The sequence below is a fragment of the Setaria italica genome, chromosome II (assembly GCF_000263155.2).
Source record: "Setaria italica strain Yugu1 chromosome II, Setaria_italica_v2.0, whole genome shotgun sequence".
In the NCBI taxonomy this organism is placed as follows: domain Eukaryota; kingdom Viridiplantae; phylum Streptophyta; class Magnoliopsida; order Poales; family Poaceae; genus Setaria; species Setaria italica.
Window position 1 is genome coordinate 8,986,814 of NC_028451.1, and position 22,513 is coordinate 9,009,326.

A 22,513-nucleotide genomic window follows, 5' to 3' on the forward strand; every position below is an offset into this window, starting at 1 on the left:
ACTAAAGCGTCACTCACATGCACCACACCTAATGACACTTGACCTACCGCATCCCCATGCTCCTGATTATCATTACTTTTTTAATATCTTAAAATTATTTACACGTTGTTAGTGCAAGGATCCAAGCCCCATCATGCATCATGCTTCCATTCCTAATGCATCGCTGTCACTGTGCTCCGGTGACTGAGCCCGATGGGTTAACTGCCATTTGGTTATTCACAAGTCAAACACGGAGGTGATTGTTTCTAAACAGGGTGGGGGTGATCCTAAAAGGCAAACGAAAATTATGTGCCTACCTCGAGACACACCCCTCACATCTCCTTTTCATATTTTTTTTCCCTTGGCAAACGGCCCCCTATCGGTAACCACCCTGCCTCGCCTCAACCGGCACTAAGCTACCTCTGGTGGCCAAGGTTTTGCATCACCACTCTAGTGTGGAGGTCACCCACTACAAAAGCTGAGTCCCATTAAAATTTTCTAACACCACTAAACAGGAGGTTTTACCTGAGAATTTGAGTACCTGTTGCTAAGTGCAAAATCATCCCTACTTTTACATACAAACTACTAATAACCGGAAATTCCTCTTTGTACTACGAAACTGCAACATACTTTAAGCTAGCAATCAATGACATGTGTGTATGAACTTCATATTATTTTGTCTTCATGCTCTTTTACAAACAATGCGCATCTTACAAGAGAAGAAATTTAATAAAATAAATGTACTAATAATATTTATTTTAATTACATTTCTCGAGCAATTGGCTCTACAGTGTATTCAAACTAGCATCAATAACACCTGCATCAAAATTGTTAGTGTCCACCAACCATATAAGGATGGTAATGCAAGCCGTGGTGGCTGGAGAAATGACGCCCTAATGTTTGAGTTCAAATTTTGCTATCCGAGTTGACAACCGTAACCGTTAAATTTTCCTTTCAAGTAATTCGAAAACCTTGGTCTGAACTTTTTCAGATTTTTCTTAGGGCAAGAACTTTTTCAGTTGAGATTTCATACCCGGTCGAGTTAAAATGAACACGATCTTGATGTAGCTGTCACTGCTCCCATCCCCCATTAATCCACCCCGTTAATAGCTGTCCATCCCAGCACAGCACAGTTAGCCCAGATCAGAGACATTCCACCAACCTTCTCCATCCAGCATGGCATGCATACCACTGGCAGTCCAACAGTTGCCGTTTTGGTTCTGCACCGACACCGACACACTCCCTCCCTCCCTCTCTCTCACTAACCCTCTCTTTTTCTATACAAAATAAAAGGAAAAGAAAAGAAAAGAGACGCAAATCAGCTGGTAGCAACGCGGTGGTTGCCGCTGCTCGCCCCGCAAGCAACGCACCAACGCGGCGCGGCGCGGCCATTATTATACCTCCCACGCCATCGCCACCCACCCCTCCTCCCCAGCTCACACCAGAGCAGAGCGCAGCGCGGACACAGCCGGCGCATGTGAGACGGCGCCCGCGAGGGGAGACTAGAGGAGAGGACACAGCCGCGCGCATTCTGCTGGGAGCGCCCGCGCGCGAGATCCGGCGGAGATGGAGGCGAGCGCGGGGCTGATAGCCGGCTCGCACAACCGGAACGAGCTGGTGGTGATCCGCCGCGAGCCCGGGGGCGGGGGCGGCGGCGCGGCGCGGCGGGCGGAGGCGCCGTGCCAGATATGCGGGGACGAGGTCGGGGTGGGCTTCGACGGGGAGCCCTTCGTGGCGTGCAACGAGTGCGCCTTCCCCGTCTGCCGCGCCTGCTACGAGTACGAGCGTCGGGAGGGGTCGCAGGCGTGCCCGCAGTGCCGGACGCGGTACAAGCGCCTGAAGGGCTGCCCCCGCGTCGCCGGCGACGAGGAGGAGGACGGTGCCGACGACCTCGAGGGCGAGTTCGGCCTCCACGGCGGCGGCGCCGGCGCCGGCGGCGACGACGACCCCCAGCACGTCGCCGAGTCCATGCTGCGGGCGCACATGAGCTACGGCCGCGGCGACGCGGCGCACGGATTCAACCCCGTCCCCAACGTCCCGCTCCTCACCAACGGCCAGATGGTACGCCCGCTGGTCCTGCTTGCTCGCATTGCTTTGGATTGGAATTGGACTCGATTTTGCTCACTGATAATCACTATGCAGGTCGACGACATCCCGCCGGAGCAGCACGCGCTTGTGCCGTCCTACATGGGCGGCGGGCCCAAGAGGATCCACCCGCTCCCCTTCGCAGATCCGAGCCTCCCAGGTGCGTGCCTCACCAATCCAATGCTGGAATCTGGCAATGCCGGAGACCGTACTCTCTAGCCGCGTTCTGAATTTGCTTGGTTTGGCGTCGCAGTGCAACCGAGGCCCATGGACCCGTCCAAGGCCCTGGCCGACTACGGCTACGGGAGCGTGGCCTGGGCGGACAAGATGAAGGACTGGAAGAAGCAGCAGCAGGAGCGCCTGCAGCATGCCAGGAGCGACGGCGGCGGTGATTGGGAGGGCGAAGATGCAGATCTGCCGCTGTATGTGCCTGAGCTCCTCCACCAGACTTGTTTGTTGACAACTAGAGTAGCTTCCTGGCGCTTTAATTACTTTTCTTTCGGTGCTGATGGTGCGCTAGAATTGGTATTGCTACTACAGAAGTTAGCTGATGGTTAGCTGCTTGCACTAAATGTGTACTGTGAAAAATGCCACTCTTTATTAAACCACTAATCTCCAGCTAAACACACATAAATGTGATATCCATTTTCATTAGGCAGTAAAGGGCTTTTGATCACAAATATTTCTGAAAAATCTGCTGGTACTTTGTAGCTTTGTATTTACTTGCTAGATGCTGCACGCCCATATAGCTGGAGAGAATCCGGAATGCAAGCTCAGCTGTTTATGCAATGCTGAATGCCTGAATTTATAGAATAAGATGATAGATCATCTATATGGAATTATTTATGTGATGCATCTTCCATCATGCCTGATAGCTGTATATTCATAGAAACCTACATAGTGGTGTGGATAATTTTGCTACTAGCTTGTACTAAAATGTTCTGTAAATTTCTTGACCAGAATGGATGAAGCTCGACAGCCATTGTCCAGAAAAGTTCCGATACCATCAAGCCGGATTAATCCCTACAGGATGATTATCATTATCCGGTTGGTGGTTTTGGGGTTCTTCTTCCACTACCGGGTGATGCATCCGGTGAACGATGCATTTGCTTTATGGCTCATTTCTGTAATCTGTGAAATCTGGTTTGCCATGTCCTGGATTCTTGATCAGTTCCCAAAATGGCTTCCAATTGAGAGGGAGACTTACCTGGACCGTTTATCACTAAGGTTGGAATCAAATAAATGCTTTCCCTATCTTCTTTCTAAAGTTCCAAAGCTAAGAAGTTCATTGCTTGTCTGTCCAGATTTGACAAGGAAGGCCAACCCTCTCAACTTGCTCCAATTGACTTCTTTGTCAGTACGGTTGATCCCTCAAAGGAACCTCCCTTGGTCACAGCAAACACTGTCCTTTCCATCCTTGCTGTGGACTATCCCGTTGAAAAGGTCTCCTGCTATGTTTCTGATGATGGTGCTGCGATGCTTACGTTTGAAGCACTGTCTGAAACATCCGAATTTGCAAAGAAATGGGTTCCTTTCTGCAAAAAGTTTAATATTGAGCCTCGTGCTCCTGAGTGGTACTTCCAGCAGAAGATAGACTACCTGAAAGACAAGGTTGCCGCATCCTTTGTTAGGGACAGGAGGGCAATGAAGGTACAATGTTAATCCTGTGTTTTGCTTTTCTGTGCAATTTCTTAATTTCTATAAATAGGCTAGTTACACTGCTTTATTTTTCATTCAGAGAGAATATGAGGAATTCAAGGTAAGAATCAATGCCTTGGTTGCGAAAGCCCAAAAGGTCCCCGAGGAGGGATGGACAATGCAGGATGGAAGCCCCTGGCCTGGAAACAATGTGCGCGATCATCCTGGAATGATTCAGGTAGGCCTTTATAGTCCTTGGTGTTATACCAAACGCTGGTACAGTTTGTCATTCTCATCATCGTACTTCTCGCTTTTGTTTATTTCCCCTGAACCAAAAGATTGTTCTACTTCCTTCACCTCAAATTGCTCAAAATTATGTGTCAACAGGTGTTCCTTGGCCAAAGCGGTGGTCATGATGTGGAAGGAAATGAGCTGCCTCGCCTCGTTTATGTCTCGAGAGAAAAGAGGCCAGGCTATAACCATCATAAGAAGGCTGGTGCCATGAATGCACTGGTAAAAACTCTGAGCTTGGTGTCTTTTATGATTCTTCTTGTAACCTAATAGCAGCACATGACTGATGTTGTCTTTCTGTTTTGTTATTCAATAGGTTCGTGTCTCTGCTGTCTTATCAAATGCTCCATACCTATTGAACTTGGATTGTGATCACTACATCAACAATAGCAAGGCCGTAAAAGAGGCTATGTGTTTCATGATGGATCCTTTGGTGGGGAAGAAAGTGTGCTACGTGCAGTTCCCTCAGAGATTTGATGGTATTGACCGGCATGATCGATACGCTAACAGGAATGTTGTCTTCTTTGATGTAAGATTCAGCTTCCCCAACACATTAAGCTATCCATGTTGTTATTATCGGTGCCACGTAGGTTTTCTAACATTTGCATCATACAGATCAACATGAAAGGTTTGGATGGTATTCAAGGACCCATCTATGTGGGTACTGGATGTGTCTTTAGACGGCAGGCACTGTATGGCTATGATGCTCCAAAAACAAAGAAGCCACCATCAAGAACTTGCAATTGCTGGCCCAAGTGGTGCCTCTCTTGCTGCTGCAGCAGAAACAAGAATAAGAAGAAGACCACAAAACCAAAGACGGAGAAGAAGAAGAGATTGTTTTTCAAGAAAGCAGAAAATCCATCTCCTGCATACGCTCTGGGTGAAATTGAGGAAGGTGCTCCAGGTATTGTCAACCTTTCAAACATAACAGCACCATTAAAGTCCAAAGGCGTGCACTTAGATTTTAAAATCAGGACAGTTCTTTTTGTACAACCATTTCATATTAAGTTGACTACCTGTTGTTTTCAAGGACGAAAGCATTTGTGTTTCTGTTTGACACTTGTGAATAACATTTCACTGTTCACCAGGTGCTGACATTGAGAAGGCTGGAATTGTAAATCAACAGAAGCTAGAAAAGAAATTTGGGCAGTCTTCTGTATTTGTTGCATCAACACTTCTTGAGAATGGTGGGACCCTGAAGAGTGCAAGTCCGGCTTCTCTACTGAAGGAAGCTATACATGTTATCAGCTGCGGTTATGAAGACAAGACTGATTGGGGAAAAGAGGTATATATACTAACCTGATCAAAACACTTTTGACTACTCTACTTACAGATATATTTTACTAAGTAGATCATGGTTTCTTGCAGATTGGCTGGATTTATGGATCAATTACAGAAGATATCTTGACTGGATTTAAGATGCACTGCCATGGTTGGCGGTCTATTTACTGCATCCCAAAGAGGCCTGCATTCAAAGGTTCTGCACCTCTGAATCTTTCTGACCGTCTCCATCAAGTCCTTCGGTGGGCTCTTGGATCTGTCGAAATTTTCTTCAGCAAGCACTGCCCCCTTTGGTATGGGTATGGTGGCGGGCTAAAGTTTTTGGAGAGGTTTTCTTATATTAACTCTATCGTATACCCCTGGACATCCATTCCGCTCTTGTTCTACTGTACATTGCCTGCCATTTGCTTGCTCACTGGGAAATTTATCACACCAGAGGTAAAAATTTGTTTCCTTACAGAACAATGAAATATCATGGGTTTATTTGTGAATCTTACCATCATTATTATTTCAAAATTGCAGCTTAGCAATGTTGCCAGTATCTGGTTCATGGCTCTTTTCATCTGCATCTTTGTCACCGGCATCCTTGAGATGAGATGGAGCGGTGTGGCCATCGACGACTGGTGGAGGAACGAGCAGTTCTGGGTCATCGGAGGTGTTTCCTCGCATCTCTTTGCGGTGTTCCAAGGCCTTCTGAAGGTCTTTGCCGGTATCGACACCAGCTTCACCGTCACATCAAAGGCTGGGGATGATGAAGAGTTCTCAGAGTTGTACACCTTCAAGTGGACGACCCTCTTGATCCCCCCGACGACGCTGCTCCTGCTGAACTTCATCGGTGTCGTCGCGGGCATCTCCAATGCGATCAACAACGGGTACGAGTCGTGGGGCCCCCTGTTCGGGAAGCTCTTCTTCGCGTTCTGGGTGATCGTCCACCTGTACCCATTCCTCAAGGGTCTGGTGGGGAGGCAGAACCGGACGCCAACTATCGTCATCGTTTGGTCCATCCTCCTGGCCTCCATCTTCTCGCTGCTGTGGGTCCGCGTTGACCCGTTCCTCGCCAAGAACGATGGGCCGCTGCTGGAGGAGTGCGGCCTGGACTGCAACTGAGGAAGAGGCATGTGGTTGGAGAAGCTCCGTTGCAGGCGAATTACACCCGAATTTTTTTTTTGGAAATTCTTTCCTGTAGATAGAAACACAGATCCACCCTGGCGTTTCTGCTGTTCCATGGTGAGGCGGTGACATCCTTGTGCAGCTCTTCTTCTTCTACCGAAGACAGCCGCCTGGCCTGCTGCTGGTTCTGCACCGGATTGATCCGCCGCCGGCCGACCGGAGCAGGAGGAAGCCGGCAATTGTTTGTTGATTGAGTAAATTAAAAGAGTTAAGTTATATATGATGCACATTGCAGAGCATGTCCTGTCCAAGTGTCCATTCCATTCCCTCTCAGTTGGTACATTAGCAAGAAAACAGATTGATTGTTTTTTTAGGAGTTTGTTATTCTTTTGGTAGCGATGCCATCCCCGCCCACCCCGTGTTGTAAGATGATCTGCTGCCCAGTCGCCGAAGACGCGGTGGGCAGCGCTGTTTTGCTTCTGTAATCGTATAGAAACTCTTGTATCCAGTTGCTCTTGACATTTTTTGATGAAAGAAGAAAGATTGGAGCATCTGTTCCGTGAATTCATGTCTCTGTGTTGGACTGTTGGTTGGGTGCGGCATGTGGCCTGGAGGTCGGCAGGCAGCTAGCTGGTTGCCACCGGAAGCCGAGAGCGGCATGGCATGGATTAGGGGCATGGGCGCTGCCGCACGGCGACCGACCACACCGCCAGCCAGCCAGGGGCACCGAAAGCTGCGTTGGCAGCCGCGTTCTGCTGCTGGCGGGGCGTCGTCTTGGGCGCGGTGCACGTGAAAAGCACCCTGGTACGCGGCGGGGAAAGGGCCCTGCTGGCCATGCGTTCACGAGGGACGAGGCGGGCGGCAGGGCATGTCCGCATGTGATGTGAGGCTGGCCGGCCGTCCGCGAGCGAGACGTCGCAGTGAATGACGCGTCCGTCGATTGGCGCCGTGCTGTCGGAGTCGGACGAAGCGGCCAAGCGGGGGTCACGGGGACGGCGGGGCAGGGTCTCTCTCTCCTTGCAGCAGGGCGGCCGCGAATTTGGGCAGAGTGGGTGGGGGGGGACCAGCTGGTTGCCCGCCATCCCGGCTGCTGCGAAATTTCAACCATCCTGCCTCTTGCCGCGCGGGACGCCCGGCAAAAGATTTTAGCAGGCCTTGCCCACACTGCAGCACCAAGATGAACCAGCAATCCTTGCAGTGGGGCGGGCCGTGAGCCCGCGAGGCATTCGGCTTGGCGTGCGTAAAATCTTTTCGCGTAATCCATTTCCTCCTCCTTGGCACTCTTCTTCTGCAGCTCTCTATGTTCTGCTTCTACTATGGAGCTAGTGGACTCATGTCTCAGTGCCTTGAAGGCTCCACCCCATGCATGATCCACTCACGATGGTAGGTTACTAAGCTTCTACCGGTTCCAGATATGAAAGGAGACTATACGTACATCTTCGGTGGATGGTAGACTAAAGCATGAATCAGCAGCTGCATAGATAAACCTTATTAACGACTTCAAATTTAGTATCTATGTATACGATATTTTGCCGAGTTTGATCGGGTGCGTAAGTTCTTAGCTCCGCCACTGTCCTTGCACGAGCATGACCTCAAGAGAAGCAGCGCTCCCACACAGAAAAAAACCAATTTGGCATCACACCGCAACGGTGTCAGTACGTGTTGCCCGAGTTGCCCGTTGCCAGGTCCAGTTTTCCAGCTCGGGTTGCGACAAAAAGGTGCCCATCGCCGGCACGTCCTTGTGGGCTGCGTCGTAACGACGTACATTCTCTGCTGCAGCAACGATGCCATTGGCCCATCGGAGCCACACGCTCACATGCACGAGCCCAAAAGGCTAGGGGTCCCATGGTATGGCCATGTCGATCTTCACGATGGCCCGGTAGCAGCTTCCATCCCCATGTTGTTCCTAGCCTGTTAATTGGGTTGGTTTCTCATTTGGATTGATTTGTAATGGGTTCGCCTAATAGATGGTTTGGTTTGGGTTAGTTACAAACAGAAAGTTTGGAGGGTGTTTAGGAGTCTGGTATTATTTTGGGGTCCAAAAGGCTCTCAACCCGTTAAGAATTCAAAAGCATGGAGCCTCGCCTGTCAAGAGTCGGACCCTAAAACTAAAACCTCGTATTTACACCTTAAAATTTTAGAGAAATTGACCAAAATTTGTTGCAGTTAAATTAGCTTGACAGTCCGCTACTTTATGCAAAGTAGTGCGGTTGGACTTATATGTGGGTCCCGCGTCAAGAGTCGGACCCTAAAACTAAAACCTCGTGTTCACACCTTAAAATTTTGGAGAAATTGACTGAAACTTGTTGCAGATGAATTAGCTTGACAGTCCGCTATTTTGTGCAAAGTGGTGCGGCTGGACTTATATGTGGACCCCCGCGTCAAAGAGTCGGACCCTAAAACTAAAACCTCGTGTTCACACCTTCAAATTTTAGAGAAATTGACCAAAACTTGTTGCAGATAAATTAGTTGACAATCCGCTACTTTGTGCAAAATAGTGTGGCTAGATTTACATGTGGACCCTGCGTCAAGAGTCACATACAAACTCAAACAAAAGAACTACCTAATGAGTTTTTATTAGGTACCTGATGGGTTCTTATTGTACTGTAACCATATTTGACAAGCAGTTTGTATAACTTATGCAATGGAAAGTTCGGGATGGTGTGATGTGTGATGGTGGAGGTTTGGTTTGGGGTGGATTATATTTATTTTTTTGTGAGAATGGATTGGTGGGGTTATAGCAGGACTACCTCCACACGTATTCCTCTCTTCTCGCTGGCTGCGTGCATGTGAGAGAGGTAGCGACAGGAGGGAGGCGAATAAAGGGTTCCGAGAAGGGACGAGAAGACGTCGTTAACGACGAGCGCCACTACTGTTTCCGGAGTTGTTATTAGCGAGGTAGCTGCTAATCTTCGTCTCGCCGCGATCGGCGTTCGTGGGATGGCTTGAAGTACTATACGTGCGAGCAGAGAGCAATGGCGCCACGCATCATTCAACTCGGGCTCGTTACCGTGCTCTTCATGCTGCTGTTGGCATCGGCGGCGGCTCTGATCTCCGGAGCTCATGGAGCACGCCACCGCCTCGCGGCCGCAGATGACGGCAGCAAACGCCGCCTAGTAGGTAAGCAGCTGCCTCGTCTTCAGCGTGCTTCGGACGGTAATGTGTGATTTGCCAAATGACAAGCTTCCACGCACGTGCGGGAGATGCCGCATGCAGGGGTCGTGGAGCAGCAGGCGCGCGACGACGCGGTGGCCACCGGGAGGTGGTCTGCGACCGTCAGGAAAGGCGTTGGCGGCGGCCATGGCCACGGTGGACGCGGCCACGGACGCGGTCACGGGCGCGGACACGGCAACGAACGCGGGCACGGCACGCCGGAGACGCCTGCCGTGTCGTACCCTCGCACGGTCGTCGGCAACGGCAACTACCGCCACGGCCGCAGCGCCGCGGCTACCACGACGGCGGGCCCTGCAGGCCGGCCGGCTGCCGCGCGCGCCGTGCTCGTTGCAGCGGCCCTTCTGCTGCTGCTGCTTCGTCTCTGATCTCCTCGATCGCTCACCGACATTGTTTGTTTGGTGGAACGATTTCATATTTTATCTTGTTTCTGGTGGGATCGACGATGGATGTTGAAATTGAATGCCTCGTTTAGTAGTGGTTCCATTTGGACACGATGTTGCACGTCTCTGAGCTCTTGCGAGGATGGAAAGAACAACGAACAATCTCTTTCCGATTTGTGATGATGGGAAAAAGGTAAAATAAGCCCTGCGTTTATGGAAGTTTTGAACCAAGGCCGAGCCACTACTAAACGAACGTCCATCTGCCGGAATCAGAAGCCAGAATTACCCTGAAACCCATCACGCCACCGACAGATCGCCACCATGGAGGCGAACCCATGGCTTCCCCTGCTCCTCGTCTCCCATCTCCTCCTCTCCGTCGCCTTGTCATCGGGCGCCTACGCCCCTGCCCCTGCAGATGGCAGCAGCAACGGCAAAGGCAAGTGTGACCTCTCATCACTCTCGATTCCCGAAGCTAGTAATTCATTCTGCATCAACGGTCATGCACACAATCGATTTTTACATTGTTGCATATACGCATATACGTACGTGCAGGCACTCATCGTCACGAGACGGCGCACGGCACCAGCGGCGACTGCCACGGGCACCACCACGGCGGCGGCAGACACGGGCACCACCTCGGCGGCGGCTGCCACGGGCACCACCACAGCGGCGGCCGTGACGGGCAGCGCGCGTGGGGGCCGCCCCACCTCCAACGGTCCAACCCTTGGATCGTCTCGCCTGGGCCGCCGACGTCCGGGGCAGCGGCAGCGGCAGCGCCGCGCCAGGACGCGTCCAGGTTCACGGCGGCCACCGGCGTCATCCTCGTTGCGGGCGCCGTTGGCTGGTTGGTGTTTTGATGGTAGTAGTTTCTGCTCAAAATATTTTTTTTTCAGTTATTGTGTCAAGGGTCAAAACTTCAACAAACATATATACATTGCGCGACGTCAATTCCTTTCTACTTATTAAACATTTTACTATTAAACTTTTTCATAACTCCTCCCTCTGTTCAAGGCGTATTAGGATTTTAAAAGTCAATTTTAAATAATTTTTCATCGTCAATAAACAAAATTATATGCGTATTTAATGTACAAAGATCATATTTAAAATATCTTTTAATACAACATTGATTTATCATAACAGAAGTTGGTGGTTAAATGTATCTCTAAAGACCTTTTCAAATTCTAATACGCCTACTAAAAAGGAAAAGATGGAGTTTCTGAGAAAGTATCGCTATGGGTTTGATGACGTGAAGGTATTTATTTTTCATAACTCCACCAATCCTGGTTTTTATGTTGCTAAATCCTTTAATTTACATGTACTAGGACTAGATTTTTCAAAAGTTGAGAGCAAGTATTTTAAAATAACAACTATTTGAGAACCCAGGGGCATGTGAAGAAAGGTCAAGCCAGAACAAAAAATGTGCAAAAAGACCCAAAGAAAAATGCATCTACGCTAGTCTCCAGTGCTCAAGAGCAACATGATGGGAAAAATGTTTTTTTTTTCCAAAACCTTCATTCCATCTTTCTTTTTATATATTTTTTCAAAGCATTTGCTTATACATACTGTCCTAAATTTCCTCTTTGCCTCTACGGTGGATGCCTGATAAGCTTGTAGCAACTAGCAAGTGCTTATGTTGTGGGCTTGTGGTCTACTTTATTGTAAATTTCACATATATTCCTTTGATACTAGGTGTTATTTTAACAAAGGATAATTTGACTAAAAGAAATTGGTCTAATAGCAGAAAATAATGAAACAATTAAACATCTCTTCTTTGAGTGTTAACATGCTAAGACCATTTGAAGAGTTGTTAATATAGCTACTGGGTTAACCCCACTAGAGTCTATAACGCATATGCTTAGCAATTGGTTAATAGGCATAAGCAAGAAAGAACGACATTTGATTTTTGTGGATGTGGCAGCTCTTATGTGGGTAATTTGGTGTACGCGTAATGGTTTGGTTTTTGAGAAAAAATGGTTTACCTCTTTTATGCAGGCTATCTTCAGGGAAGCATATTGGTTGCGATTTTGGTTCCTATTACAGCGTGAGGACGCAAGAGATACTGTCCTCTTAGCAAGCAAGGCACTGGAGGTGGTCGCTTTGGATATATTTACTAAGAATAAATGGAGAAACAATAATAGACTTTGCTTTTGATTTCTTCCTTCACTTGCGTACTATTTACCATTTTATTTGTGATCAGCTCGTAAGCTGAAGATATTGTAAATTTGGCTGTGTGACCTTATCATTTTCTAAAAAAATCCCTTCGACGACGCTGAAACGTTCATTTTGTAGAAATAGACAAATTCCTCCAACTGTTCTTCTCTATTGAGGCTATGTCCAACGTGTGAGCCGGTGAGATGATGTTGTTGCCCTAAACTCCTAATCCTGAAGAACTTGTCCAATGCCACTAATAAATCTCTAGTATTACATTAGTTTGTGAAGTAATCTCAATTAAGTTCTCCCAGAAGACCATACATACAGTAAATCTTTTCTAGAAGAGCAGATGTAAAGCAAGGTGCAAAAAAGCAGAGTTGCAAATTGCTGAAGTTCTGCATGCCATGTTGCAGCCTGTTTATGGTCTGCTCACCATGAAGGACCCTTCACAGAAGCATCAAATTAAACTAGTCAACATAACCTGTACTATTTGGACGCATAAACAACTGGGCCTACATGTCACATTTGTAATGTGCATCATACCTTTTTTTTATTTCTAAATTATATGGCATCTACAACAAAGCAATTAATTGAATACCCACTTCTGTTGTATTTTTGCTTAATAAGTAGTACTGATGATAGCATTAACCATTCCAAAGCAAGGAAGACATCCGTTAGTGCTGGCTGTTACAAAAACTAAACAAACAAAGAAAGCGATAAACAATAAGGTAGGTGTGACCAGCTTTGGAAGGACCACGTGGAAAGCTCCCTGAGGAACTTATTCTACCACCTCTCCCAAGAGGGATGATATAAGTGAGCGGCGCAGAGCGCTACTGGCAGTTCGTGGCCTTGCTTGGTCTGTTGGTCCCTGCAGCGGCAGCCATGGCGAGCTCCAAGAAAGCCTCCCTCTTCATCTCCCTCCTCCTCCTCTTGCTGCTTGTGTCAGCTGTCCATGGAGATGGAGCTAAGCCTGCGGCAGATGCCAGGGACACAGCAGGTACGCGGTTTCGCTATTCTCAGGCTAAGAATTTGAACTGAATTTTAGTTTGTCTTCCTCCATGTCTTTCTTGTGTTTTTACAGTAGCAGATTCTTGGGGTTCAATTCAAGTAGGAAACTTCAATTGAACCCCTGAAGGATGGGTTTGTGGGGAGACAAGTAGACAGTGGAAAAGAGACAATGCCCTGCTCACTCCTGAAGCTTTAAAGATGTTTTCTTTTTAGTTCTTCAGGAGTGTGACCAAAGCATGACTGGGGCCTAGGAAAGTGGCAACATAATATAGAAAATTAACGCACTTATGTTTCGCTCATAAAATATCTTCAGCTGAACATTACCATTATCATACAACAGTACACCACAACTTTGGGCCGATTGCTTGCAACCAGGGAAGCATATAGGAAACTGCATATGCTTTATTTGTTAGCCAAGTATTATAGTGATGCTTGCCAGATATGTACATTTACCCCTGTTTTCGTTTCATCCTATGGTAGAACCCCTGTCTAATGGAGTCTGAATATCAAGCTAAAAGAGCACCATCTTAAGAATAACGATAATAGTACATTAAAGAAATTGAGTCAACAACCCGTACTTGTTATTTTAAAAAACACCTGACCGTTTCTAAAGAGTGTAAAGAGTCAGAACTCTAAATAGCAAAGGAATTTAGCATATAACATAGTGGTTTCTTTTCTTTTCTTTTCTTTTTTTGAATAAGGATAACATAGTGGTTCCCCAGAACCTGGAAAAAAAAATGATGCAAGTGTGGGCCTTTGGCCTCAGTGGCACTGGCAACTTGTGGCTCTAAAGAATTCGTGCAACTCCACGTAGCAGCCAAAGAAAAAAGAAGAAGAATGGAAAAGAAAAGTTCTTGGACCCTGCTGATGTGTGTGCAGACGCAGATCGGAGGCCCCTTGCGGCCTTGCCAATCAGGCCATCGCAGATGCTCTCTCTGTCGGTCTGCCCTGTCCATGTGTGGGGAAAGATACGATTCCCTTCCCTGCATTCCAGGATGCACCACAACACGTTAAGGATACTTATATTCAATTCCTTATGATCTCATCACTTCATCAGAAAGCGACCACGCACCAATTCTTTACGGCATCATTGCATACTCTGAAGATGACCAGATCAGCCAACAAAAAAAAAATAGCGAAAATTGCTTGAAAAAAGAGATCCAGTATCATATTTCCATGACCAAATGAACAGCATGAGCTGAAACTCAGTGGTGAACCAAGTCTGATGTGTGCAGCGGCAGGTGACGGCGGCCAGCGGGTGACGGTGAGGACGGGGCACGGGCACGGCTACAGCAGCCACAGCGGCGGCCACACGGGTGGCGCCTCGGCGGAGAAGGGCGGCGCGGGGGTGGTCGACCCCCGCAACCCCAACGCCAGGAGCCACCGCAGCGGCGCGGCGGCGGCGAGCAGGGCCGCCCTCGGGTACTCATGTGCGGTGGTTTGGGGGCTCGTCGGAGCGATCCTTGCCGTGGTGGCTCTTCCATGAAAACGTTGGAAATGTATGTTGCCTGTTTCTTCGCTGGTCTGTTTTGCTTGCCTGCATCTCGAGGCTGGAGGGAGGTACAGAATGTGCGTGTGCATCGAAATTGTGTTTGTCCCACTAGAGTGTTCGTCCTTTTTTGGCTTTTCATGTAAAAAAGCTTGATGAGGGGCTTGTTTTGTGATATGGTATGGTAAATTTTGGGTTGCCATTGCCATGTCATTGTAAGATTTTGTGGCCATGGTGTATCTAGCCCCTTCTACTTTCAAAAACAAGACTATTATTTCCCACCACACTTTTACGGAAAAAGCAGGCTTGTGAAGTTGTGATGCCTCCATCTGGTAGAATCTTCTCTTTCTAAAAAAAAACGAGTTAGGAATATTTGGACCAGTAAATCATTTCATTGTTGCAACATATAGCAAATTCTCCGTATATACAACGTCTCTTCCAGGACCGAGCCAAATTCAGGAAGAAAATTGACCCGGTCCAGTAGCCCAAAAGGCCAAAAGGCCCATAACACCAGCACTAGCCCAATTCTCTAGAGGCCTACACTGTTCTTTTTTTTTTTGAAAAACCGGCCTGCACTGTTCGACACCTGGAATGTGAGGCATCATTGCTGGAAATTTATTATATCTTCTTCCTAGCTCTTCAACAGCTTTTTCGTAGCACGATTTGTTCCAAATGAACTTGAGATTTCCAACAGCACTGTGAGAATGTCAATTTCGAAAAAAAAGAAAGTAAATTGCAACAGAAAAGGGAGTTATATTTAGTCAGGTTTACTCTTACCATATGCTTTCTTGCTCCTCTTATGTGCTCCTAACCATTTTTGGTTTTTGGGTTGACCAAAAGCTTGATGAAATTAATTAATGAGTTGAAATGTGTCTTGTTTCAATTGACATCGTTTTTCTCTAAATGATGGTTGATCACGCTGCTATGAATGTAGATGGGTTTATCATGGCATACTCCAATCTAATCTAATCTAGTTTTAACGAAACTTGTCCAATCGAGAAGATTTTACAGCTGGATTTCCGTCCGAAAAAGAAAGTTCGAAAAATAGGAGAGGATCATATCCGCTCGCGCACGAGTGGGGGCCTCCCCATCCCGTCCACGTCTCATATGTCACTGCGCTGTGGGCCCCGGCCCCACCTGTCTGCAGCCTCCACCCACTTCCTCCGATCGGGCAAGCAGCACACTGGTGGGCTAGTGGCAGTGGGCGGAAGCACGGGCTGCCTCCCTCCTGCTCCGCCGCCGCCGCTGTCGGAGTCGCCGCCCTTCGCCGCCACCGCGGGCTCCCTCGATGTCTGGTTCCCGGAGTGGCTTCTTCCCCATCACCTCCTCCTCCTCCCCCCTCGTCCCGGCGATTCCAGGGTAAACCCTCTTCCCCCAGTTCCCCCTACCTGCTGCGCATTCAATCCGCGTCCAATTCCGTGCAGCGCAGCGAAGATCGTGGGTAGTTGCTGCTTAGGGGGTTCTATGGACGCTTCCGCTCGGGGGTGGGGCGCGATTCTCGGCTCGTGCTCCCCGGGCGCCGATTGGGGTTTAGGGTTTTGCGCCCGCCGAGATGACCTGCATTTCTGTTCCGGGAGCGGTGGCTTCTCAGAATCTCGGAGCCCATGGGCTGCTGCGGCTCTCGCGGGGTTCCGTGGAACTGGGGCGTCGGGGGTCGCAGCTTGTGAAATTTGGGTTCAATTTTGCGAAATGTGGGGAAAAAAAGGTAGCTTCTGAAATTGCTGTGCAAAAGCTGAGTAGGTGACAGGATATGTTGTGCTTCAGCTAAATTTCTGCAGAACATATTAGATCTCAGCAAATGATGTTTTCACCTAGTTGTGAAGTTTTTTGTGCATCTTTACAAATTTCAATCCCCGCAATGTTCTTCTGCATTAGGATTAGTACCAGTAACATTTAACTATTAAGTTCAGAGTATTGCAGGTTAATTCTGCTGAACATTTTTGCTAGGTCTAGCCTGGTCTCTCCACAAAACAGTTTTGTCCCAGAAGTTTTGGACAACAGAAAAGAGATTTGAATCCTAGCATCAAATTTATCAATTGCTGGAAAACAGAAAACATGCTCTCCCAAGTATGTTGGCACTTCACATATCATATAGATACACATCTTCCAATAGGTTATTTGTTCAGAATAGGACTTGCTGCTACTTTTGACCAGCCTGGTGCTGTTACCATCACGTTTGTTTCAAATGTTCTTGGCTGGTCATTGAAAATTCTTGTCTACTGTGTTGTCTTGTTGATACTTATTATTGTTTTGTTTCGGAGATGATATCTTTACTGGTGTGCAGACATGACTAGCTGAGTGCATTATGTGCTAGCTGTTTAGGTTGTCAGATTCCTGTCCCATTTGATAAGTCAAAAGGGATCTTCTTGTCTTCTGCATATAGCCTGACAAATATTGTTGGCATTTCTACTGTTTAACATTATATCATTTTGATTCACAAACTGCAGGAGTGTCTTGTGTAGCAAGGGAATACCTGCCTCTAAAAACCAGGTTGCTGAAGCCAGCAAGGACACCAATGCCAAGAAAATCGGCCCACCTGGGAACAAAATTCGTATACGCCTGAGAAAGAGGTTGGCTGAGGGTGTTCAGACCACGAGCACTGTAGTACCTGAGGAAACTAAAAACCACCTGGCTAAAGAAGTATTCGAACATACTGATAACGACACTCCAAGCACGATCTTTGTGGATACTGAAGCGAAGGCTGAGGAGGTATGCAGCAAAGCTACAGGAGAAGGGCAGTGCCAAGAGGCAAACAGCAACAGCCTGGTCAAAACTATGTCAAAGGACACACTACCTGAAGAGGCTAATTTGATTGTCTTGAGCTTGAACCAGACAACCGCCACTGAAGTGCAGGTTAAAGAGGAAATCAGTTACCCTGAAAGAAAGGAGCTGTGTGAAGAGGGACACAAAAACATCATGAGCAAGGTGCTGCCTCATGAGGACAGCAGCAATACACCTAGGAAAGAATCATATGTAGGAGCTATTAACAATACCCCAAGCAAGAACCAGTCAATCATCAGCGTGCATGGTGAAGTGGAAAAGAACAACTCCAGCAACATCACCCGGAGCAAGAGGCTGCTGTATGAGACAAACAGCAATCCCTCAAGCAAGGAGGTAACTGAAGAGGCTAAGGTCAACAACCCAAGGAAGAATGTGACGTCTGCAGTGAAGGGCGAGGAGGCAAATGACAACTCTCTGGGAGATAACCTGTTTGAAGAAGCTAGAAAGAACATTGCCACTGCAAAGCTGTCAACTGAGGCTATAAACTGTGCCCCAAGCAGAAGACCAGCTGATCCAGTTAATGACAAGAAAACTATCAAAAAGCTGCGCACCTCTGCAGTGCATGCTACTGGCACCAGCCATAATCCTTCTGGAATGAAACTTTCTACCTCTGCTGCCCCAGCTGTGGGACGAAGTACCAGTGCTGCATTCTTAGAGGCCACAAAAGAATATAAAGAATTTGAGGAGAAGGTCAAGAGAACTGTATACCTTGACAACTTGTCTCTTCTAGCAACAGATGCAGTCATAAGGATGGCTTTGAACCAATTTGGGAATGTAAAAAATGTCAACTTTGTGACCAACTACACGGTTCCATTTGACATTCCTCAATCTGCATTAGTAGAAATGGAAACTGAGAAGGATGCTGAGCATGTGGTCAACATGCTAGATGAGTTCCCATTCATGATGTCCGGAATGCCAAGACCTGTGAGGGCGAAGCGAGCCACAGCAGAAATGTTCAATGACCGTCCATGGAAACCTGGTAGAAAGTTAGAATTCTGTTGGGTGGGTCCTACAGACCCTGATTGTCAAAATGTCAGAAAGTTTAAGATAATGTCCAAGAGACATGAGGTGGAGAATTTATCACTGATCAAGGTAAAATCTTGTTCTTGTTGGCAGCTTTGCTGCTAGATGACCCTCAGTTTCTGGTTCTGTGAACTTGAATAGCTATCATTCTGCCTCAGAACATTTTAGAATAGAAACATGTGTCTAAAATTCATACTTCAGACGTTTTTACAGCAGTAAAATTTGAGTAAAACACTTTTATCTCAGTCATGTCAGTCCTTGCATGTGATGTGTCTCTTAGTTCCCTTCTTTAGGCATTGTGCTTATGGTATTTATTTTGTTGAATCCTTGTAGAATCAACTGCATGAGGAGGCATTGCTAGCAAAGCATCAGCAGGAGAACCTGAATTGCAATTACAGGAAGCTTGAAAGTATAGACAGTGTCATTCTGACTGGCTGGGTTAATCGCCTTACTCGTATTTATAACCTCAATTTCGATGAAGTGTACTGAAGGCGGCGGGTGTACATGCCCCTGTTTTGACCGTGGAGCATATTTGTTGGGAGGAATTTTTTTGACCTTGGAATGCAATATCAAGATCTTGCTAAAGACTGTTTCAATGTTTGTATAGCTGCTGGTATCAATCTTACGTAGTTTGCTACATACTCGCAATGTGGAGTACAGGCAGGAGATATAGCTGCCTTGTTTTTCTCTACATTTAGCATTGAACGATCTGTTGATTGGTGCTGTATACATGGAGTAATCGAGAACTTAGGGTGCTCAAATTTTCACTGGGCTGATACAACATCAATGTCAGTTTTGTTTGTGTTGAATAATAATTTTGTTTTTGCATTTGAACATCATACTTTTGCTTTGTTCCAATCAAAGGTTAAGTTGTTCACGCCTGCAATAAGCATTTGCGTTTTGTTCTATCTGGTGGTGGTGGCAATTCAAGATTTGCCATTTAAGTCCTGAGCGGCTCAAAAATAAAATGTCCTTGGGCCACATGTAAGTGCGATAATATGGTGTCAGCTGTCAAGTCCTAAGAATGACAACGTTTGGATTTCCAGAGCGTTTCCCAGTAGATGTTTTTTTTTTGACGGTGTTTCCCAGTCAATTTTGGGCTGAGAAGTAACAGCCTCTTTGCTTTCAAAGAGAAAAAAATAACACAATTGCATTTCCCATCTGTATATTTACATTAAGCTCCAGACCAGATCCAGAATTGCACTTTATTCTGTGCTTCCTGAATCTCAACGATCAGGTTGATTCAACATCCTCATCTGGAAGAAGCTAATACAACGGGCAAGAAGTAATGAAGAAAATATAATAAATCTGCACAGAAAAAAGCAAAGGCCAAGAAGTAATGAAGAAATTCCGTTTCATGGACTGTCTATTGTAGGTGTAGAGGCTTCACTCGTCATCGATGTCAAAATCATCATCGGAGCCACACTCAAGAAATGAGCCAATAGACTTGCGAAAGATGATAAAAGACTTGTCATCCTGCGTAAACAAAGCCATGAAATTGAAATATGCAATCACTACTGGAATCTGGGACTCTTGAAATGTACAATCACTACTGGAATCTAGGACTCAGGAAATTTGGATTGACAAAGGAAGATATGGCATAAGAGGAGCAAGCAGATGTACATATATGAGCAAGATGTACCTTCTTCATCCTTCTGACAGATAGTTCTGCATGCGTTATCTTCTCAGAGAACGTTTTGTCAAGTTCTGATAACATGGTGGTCTCCATCTTCTCTGTTTGAAAGAATGATAGTCAGGTAAACAACAGCCTGTCGCACAAAATTGGCAAATCGTCTTATCACTTACTATGATGTTCGTATTGCTCAAGCAATTTCTTCTTCTCAACTTCAACTTCGGAGAACAAGTCTGCAATAATGCATAAAGATTTCATTTGATAGGCTGGTATTTTTGCCAAGTCATTCTCTTTGCAGGCACAGCATTCAAATTCATTCAGATAAGTAGCAACCAGTCAACAACAGAAAATTTTGGTAAACAAAGCACACAGGTTCAGTCAAAGCCTCTAAATTCAATTATGCAGTAACAAAATCAAGCATCATGGACTAAATACTACTAGTTTTTTTAGAAAGAACAAAAAGAGGCACACTCATACATAACTGAAGAAATCAGTGAGAAGTAACCATCACAAACAGCACCTAGCTCTTATTTGACCTACCTCTGAAAGTCTGCATGTGTGCATCCTTTTCTCTACAAAACATATCATATGTTTCTTGGAACTTGCTGTATTCTTCATCCAGTGAATTCTCGCACTGCTAAAGTACAAATCTCATGTCATTTTAGTACAAAATAATACCCTGAAAGACAATTATGTATAGTACCTCTTTGGAACTGTTCGACAGCACTTCCAGCAAATTCTGCCTGCAAACAGGAACACAGATTACTGCGTTTTCAATGAAGATGAAATTTTTTATTTAGCTCTCTGTAGCTGGTTCCAGATGCCAAGTTTAAACACCTTTTCCCTTTTACACTCCAAGAAGAATAGAGTTTATAGAACACAAATTCGCTCGCAAGAAAAATACCTTTCCTTCTCAAATTTCAGCTGGGTTTCTTCTAGCATAGTCTGAATATCCACTGCCACACTACAGGTTTAAGAAAACAATTTAACAAAAAAACTCTAGTCATACAGATAAAAGAACAGACTTTCAGATTTCAACAGATCATGTGTTTAGCATACTCGGTAGAATGAGAAAAAAATATGATCTATCACAAATATAGAATCATTCTTTTCTCATACTCCTGTTGTCTACAATTTTGACGTACTGCTTGTTTCTAATAGAAAATAGGAAGATAATAGTTATGGTTGTGAATGCATAACAGGAAAACTATCTTGCTGTCCTGAGAAGGATCAGGAAAATTCATAACAGTGAGTTCCAGCAGGCCATCACAAGAACAGTACTAGGAAGAAAAATCAGACTACAAACTACTCCCTCCGTCCCATGAAGTGCAATTCTAGTTTTTCTAGGACAGATTAGTGGTGGCGTGAAAAGACTCTAATACACTCATTTGTTGGCCACATGTATTAAGTTTTGGCAATGCAAATCACATCTGACCATTTAATTAAGCAGGTAGTTAGATCTATTTTCTAGGATTGCACTTTTTTGTGGGATTTTTTTTCAAATGCTACGATTGCACTTTTCATGGGACGGAGAGAGTATGTGGCACAGCAATATCAACAAAAGAACCAAGATTATCAACAGAAATAGCATGTTTCATGGCAGTACATGAGGAACACATTTGCATCTGCCAGATATGCTGCCTTACTTGCCTTCTACTACAAAATCGCGAGTTATTTCAAGTAGGCTTGCCAAAACTCATTGAAGCCTAAAAGTTAGCATGATTGCAAGGTCTACAGATAAGGCTATGTATCACCGAATCACTGGCATTGTGTGACACTGATATAAAAAAAAAACTGCGAATCTAACGAAACTGGCGTAATACATTGCCCGAAAATAAGTGAATTCAATACAGGCAGCAATCGGCGCAACCCCAAACAAAAGCAACAGTCAAAATACTGATATTAACAGATGTTAACGCGATTAGCTCAATCGTTTCCCCAAAAGAAATTAAGCTCAAAATTAGAGGAAATTTCCGAGACGACCGCGAGGAAATCCGAAGCCCTCCCGGGTGTTGACTCACCTGGCGATGATCTGCTGGCACATCTTCTGGCCGTCCTTGTTGGCCCCGCCCTTGATGAGCCGCAGCAGGCACACGATCTCCCTCAAGTCGCTGCCGCCGCGCCCATGACAGGAAACATCATAAATCAGGCCAAGAAATCCAACGAGCCAAATCGAAATTCGAAAGGGGGATATCCCAGAATGCGGCACCTGACGAGGCCCCCGTCGCAGTCCGAATCGGAGTCGCCGTCGGAGCCGGAGTCGTCCGAGTCACGGGGCCGCTTAGCCGGGCTCCGAGCGTCACCGGTGGGGGGCATACTTCCCTCCGCCGCCGCGGGGAGTCGTCGCCGGCGGCACCGCTGGGGGGACGAAAGATGAGGTGGGATGTGGGAGCGAAAAACCGAAAAAGCGGGGTGTGAAGATGGGAATTTCAAAATTTGGAATTCCAGGGGCGGGTCCCGTGAAAATGATACGGGATTCATTGGGCCGAA

General features: G+C 46.5%; 5 protein-coding genes across 7 annotated transcripts; 4 read left to right on the plus strand and 1 right to left on the minus strand.

The window, feature by feature from the left end:
* The first annotated feature begins 1,545 nt into the window (after positions 1-1,545).
* LOC101772353 (probable cellulose synthase A catalytic subunit 6 [UDP-forming]) lies at positions 1,546-6,948 on the plus strand. The gene is made up of 12 exons (XM_004955856.2): positions 1,546-2,040; positions 2,122-2,224; positions 2,318-2,486; positions 3,025-3,291; positions 3,369-3,714; positions 3,803-3,940; positions 4,090-4,215; positions 4,310-4,522; positions 4,609-4,897; positions 5,082-5,278; positions 5,362-5,712; positions 5,797-6,948. Exons 1-12 carry the CDS (start codon positions 1,546-1,548, stop codon positions 6,379-6,381), a joined length of 3,279 nt encoding a protein of 1,092 aa, XP_004955913.1. The 3' UTR covers positions 6,382-6,948.
* Positions 6,949-9,204: 2,256 nt separating this feature from the next.
* On the plus strand, positions 9,205-10,113 carry LOC101771947. The gene is made up of 2 exons (XM_004955855.2): positions 9,205-9,504; positions 9,601-10,113. The coding sequence occupies exons 1-2, from the start codon at positions 9,360-9,362 to the stop codon at positions 9,921-9,923; spliced, it is 468 nt and encodes a 155-aa protein (XP_004955912.1). The 5' UTR covers positions 9,205-9,359; the 3' UTR covers positions 9,924-10,113.
* A 2,778-nt stretch (positions 10,114-12,891) lies between these two features.
* On the plus strand, positions 12,892-14,906 carry LOC101771281. 2 transcript variants are annotated; one of them, XM_004955854.3, is made up of 2 exons: positions 12,892-13,086; positions 14,339-14,906. In XM_004955854.3, the coding sequence occupies exons 1-2, from the start codon at positions 12,972-12,974 to the stop codon at positions 14,581-14,583; spliced, it is 360 nt and encodes a 119-aa protein (XP_004955911.1). In that variant the 5' UTR covers positions 12,892-12,971; the 3' UTR covers positions 14,584-14,906. The 2 variants fall into 2 exon arrangements, with proteins under 2 accessions (XP_004955911.1, XP_004955910.1); XM_004955853.3 differs by having other exon boundaries at positions 12,895-13,086; positions 14,333-14,906.
* An 808-nt stretch (positions 14,907-15,714) lies between these two features.
* LOC101770888 lies at positions 15,715-19,226 on the plus strand. Its single transcript, XM_004955852.3, has 3 exons — positions 15,715-15,945; positions 17,034-18,459; positions 18,724-19,226. The coding sequence occupies exons 1-3, from the start codon at positions 15,875-15,877 to the stop codon at positions 18,877-18,879; spliced, it is 1,653 nt and encodes a 550-aa protein (XP_004955909.1). The 5' UTR covers positions 15,715-15,874; the 3' UTR covers positions 18,880-19,226.
* A 295-nt stretch (positions 19,227-19,521) lies between these two features.
* LOC101770474 lies at positions 19,522-22,446 on the minus strand. 2 transcript variants are annotated; one of them, XM_012843917.2, is made up of 8 exons: positions 22,233-22,446; positions 22,045-22,134; positions 20,928-20,987; positions 20,727-20,766; positions 20,564-20,660; positions 20,197-20,256; positions 20,033-20,124; positions 19,522-19,866 (listed from the first exon to the last, which is right to left on the minus strand). In XM_012843917.2, exons 1-8 carry the CDS (start codon positions 22,337-22,339, stop codon positions 19,777-19,779), a joined length of 636 nt encoding a protein of 211 aa, XP_012699371.1. In that variant the 5' UTR covers positions 22,340-22,446; the 3' UTR covers positions 19,522-19,776. The 2 variants fall into 2 exon arrangements, with proteins under 2 accessions (XP_012699371.1, XP_004955908.1); XM_004955851.2 differs by having other exon boundaries at positions 20,564-20,657; positions 22,233-22,445.
* Between the last annotated feature and the right edge of the window lie 67 nt (positions 22,447-22,513).

Coding starts and splice junctions, on each gene's coding strand:
- LOC101772353 (XM_004955856.2), top strand. CDS start 1,546: ATGGAGGCGAGCGCGGGGCTGATAGCCGGCTCGCACAACCGGAACGAG. Junction 4,523..4,608: donor GGAATGTTGTCTTCTTTGAT/GTAAGATTCAGC, acceptor TGCATCATACAG/ATCAACATGAAAGGTTTGGA. Junction 5,279..5,361: donor AGACTGATTGGGGAAAAGAG/GTATATATACTA, acceptor GGTTTCTTGCAG/ATTGGCTGGATTTATGGATC.
- LOC101771947 (XM_004955855.2), top strand. CDS start 9,360: ATGGCGCCACGCATCATTCAACTCGGGCTCGTTACCGTGCTCTTCATG. Junction 9,505..9,600: donor CAGCAAACGCCGCCTAGTAG/GTAAGCAGCTGC, acceptor TGCCGCATGCAG/GGGTCGTGGAGCAGCAGGCG.
- LOC101771281 (XM_004955853.3), top strand. CDS start 12,972: ATGGCGAGCTCCAAGAAAGCCTCCCTCTTCATCTCCCTCCTCCTCCTC. Junction 13,087..14,332: donor AGATGCCAGGGACACAGCAG/GTACGCGGTTTC, acceptor TGATGTGTGCAG/CGGCAGGTGACGGCGGCCAG.
- LOC101770888 (XM_004955852.3), top strand. CDS start 15,875: ATGTCTGGTTCCCGGAGTGGCTTCTTCCCCATCACCTCCTCCTCCTCC. Junction 15,946..17,033: donor CTCGTCCCGGCGATTCCAGG/GTAAACCCTCTT, acceptor CACAAACTGCAG/GAGTGTCTTGTGTAGCAAGG. Junction 18,460..18,723: donor AGAATTTATCACTGATCAAG/GTAAAATCTTGT, acceptor GAATCCTTGTAG/AATCAACTGCATGAGGAGGC.
- LOC101770474 (XM_012843917.2), bottom strand. CDS start 22,339: ATGCCCCCCACCGGTGACGCTCGGAGCCCGGCTAAGCGGCCCCGTGAC. Junction 20,988..22,044: donor TGCCAGCAGATCATCGCCAG/GTGAGTCAACAC, acceptor TTAAACCTGTAG/TGTGGCAGTGGATATTCAGA. Junction 20,767..20,927: donor CTGAAATTTGAGAAGGAAAG/GTATTTTTCTTG, acceptor TCCTGTTTGCAG/GCAGAATTTGCTGGAAGTGC.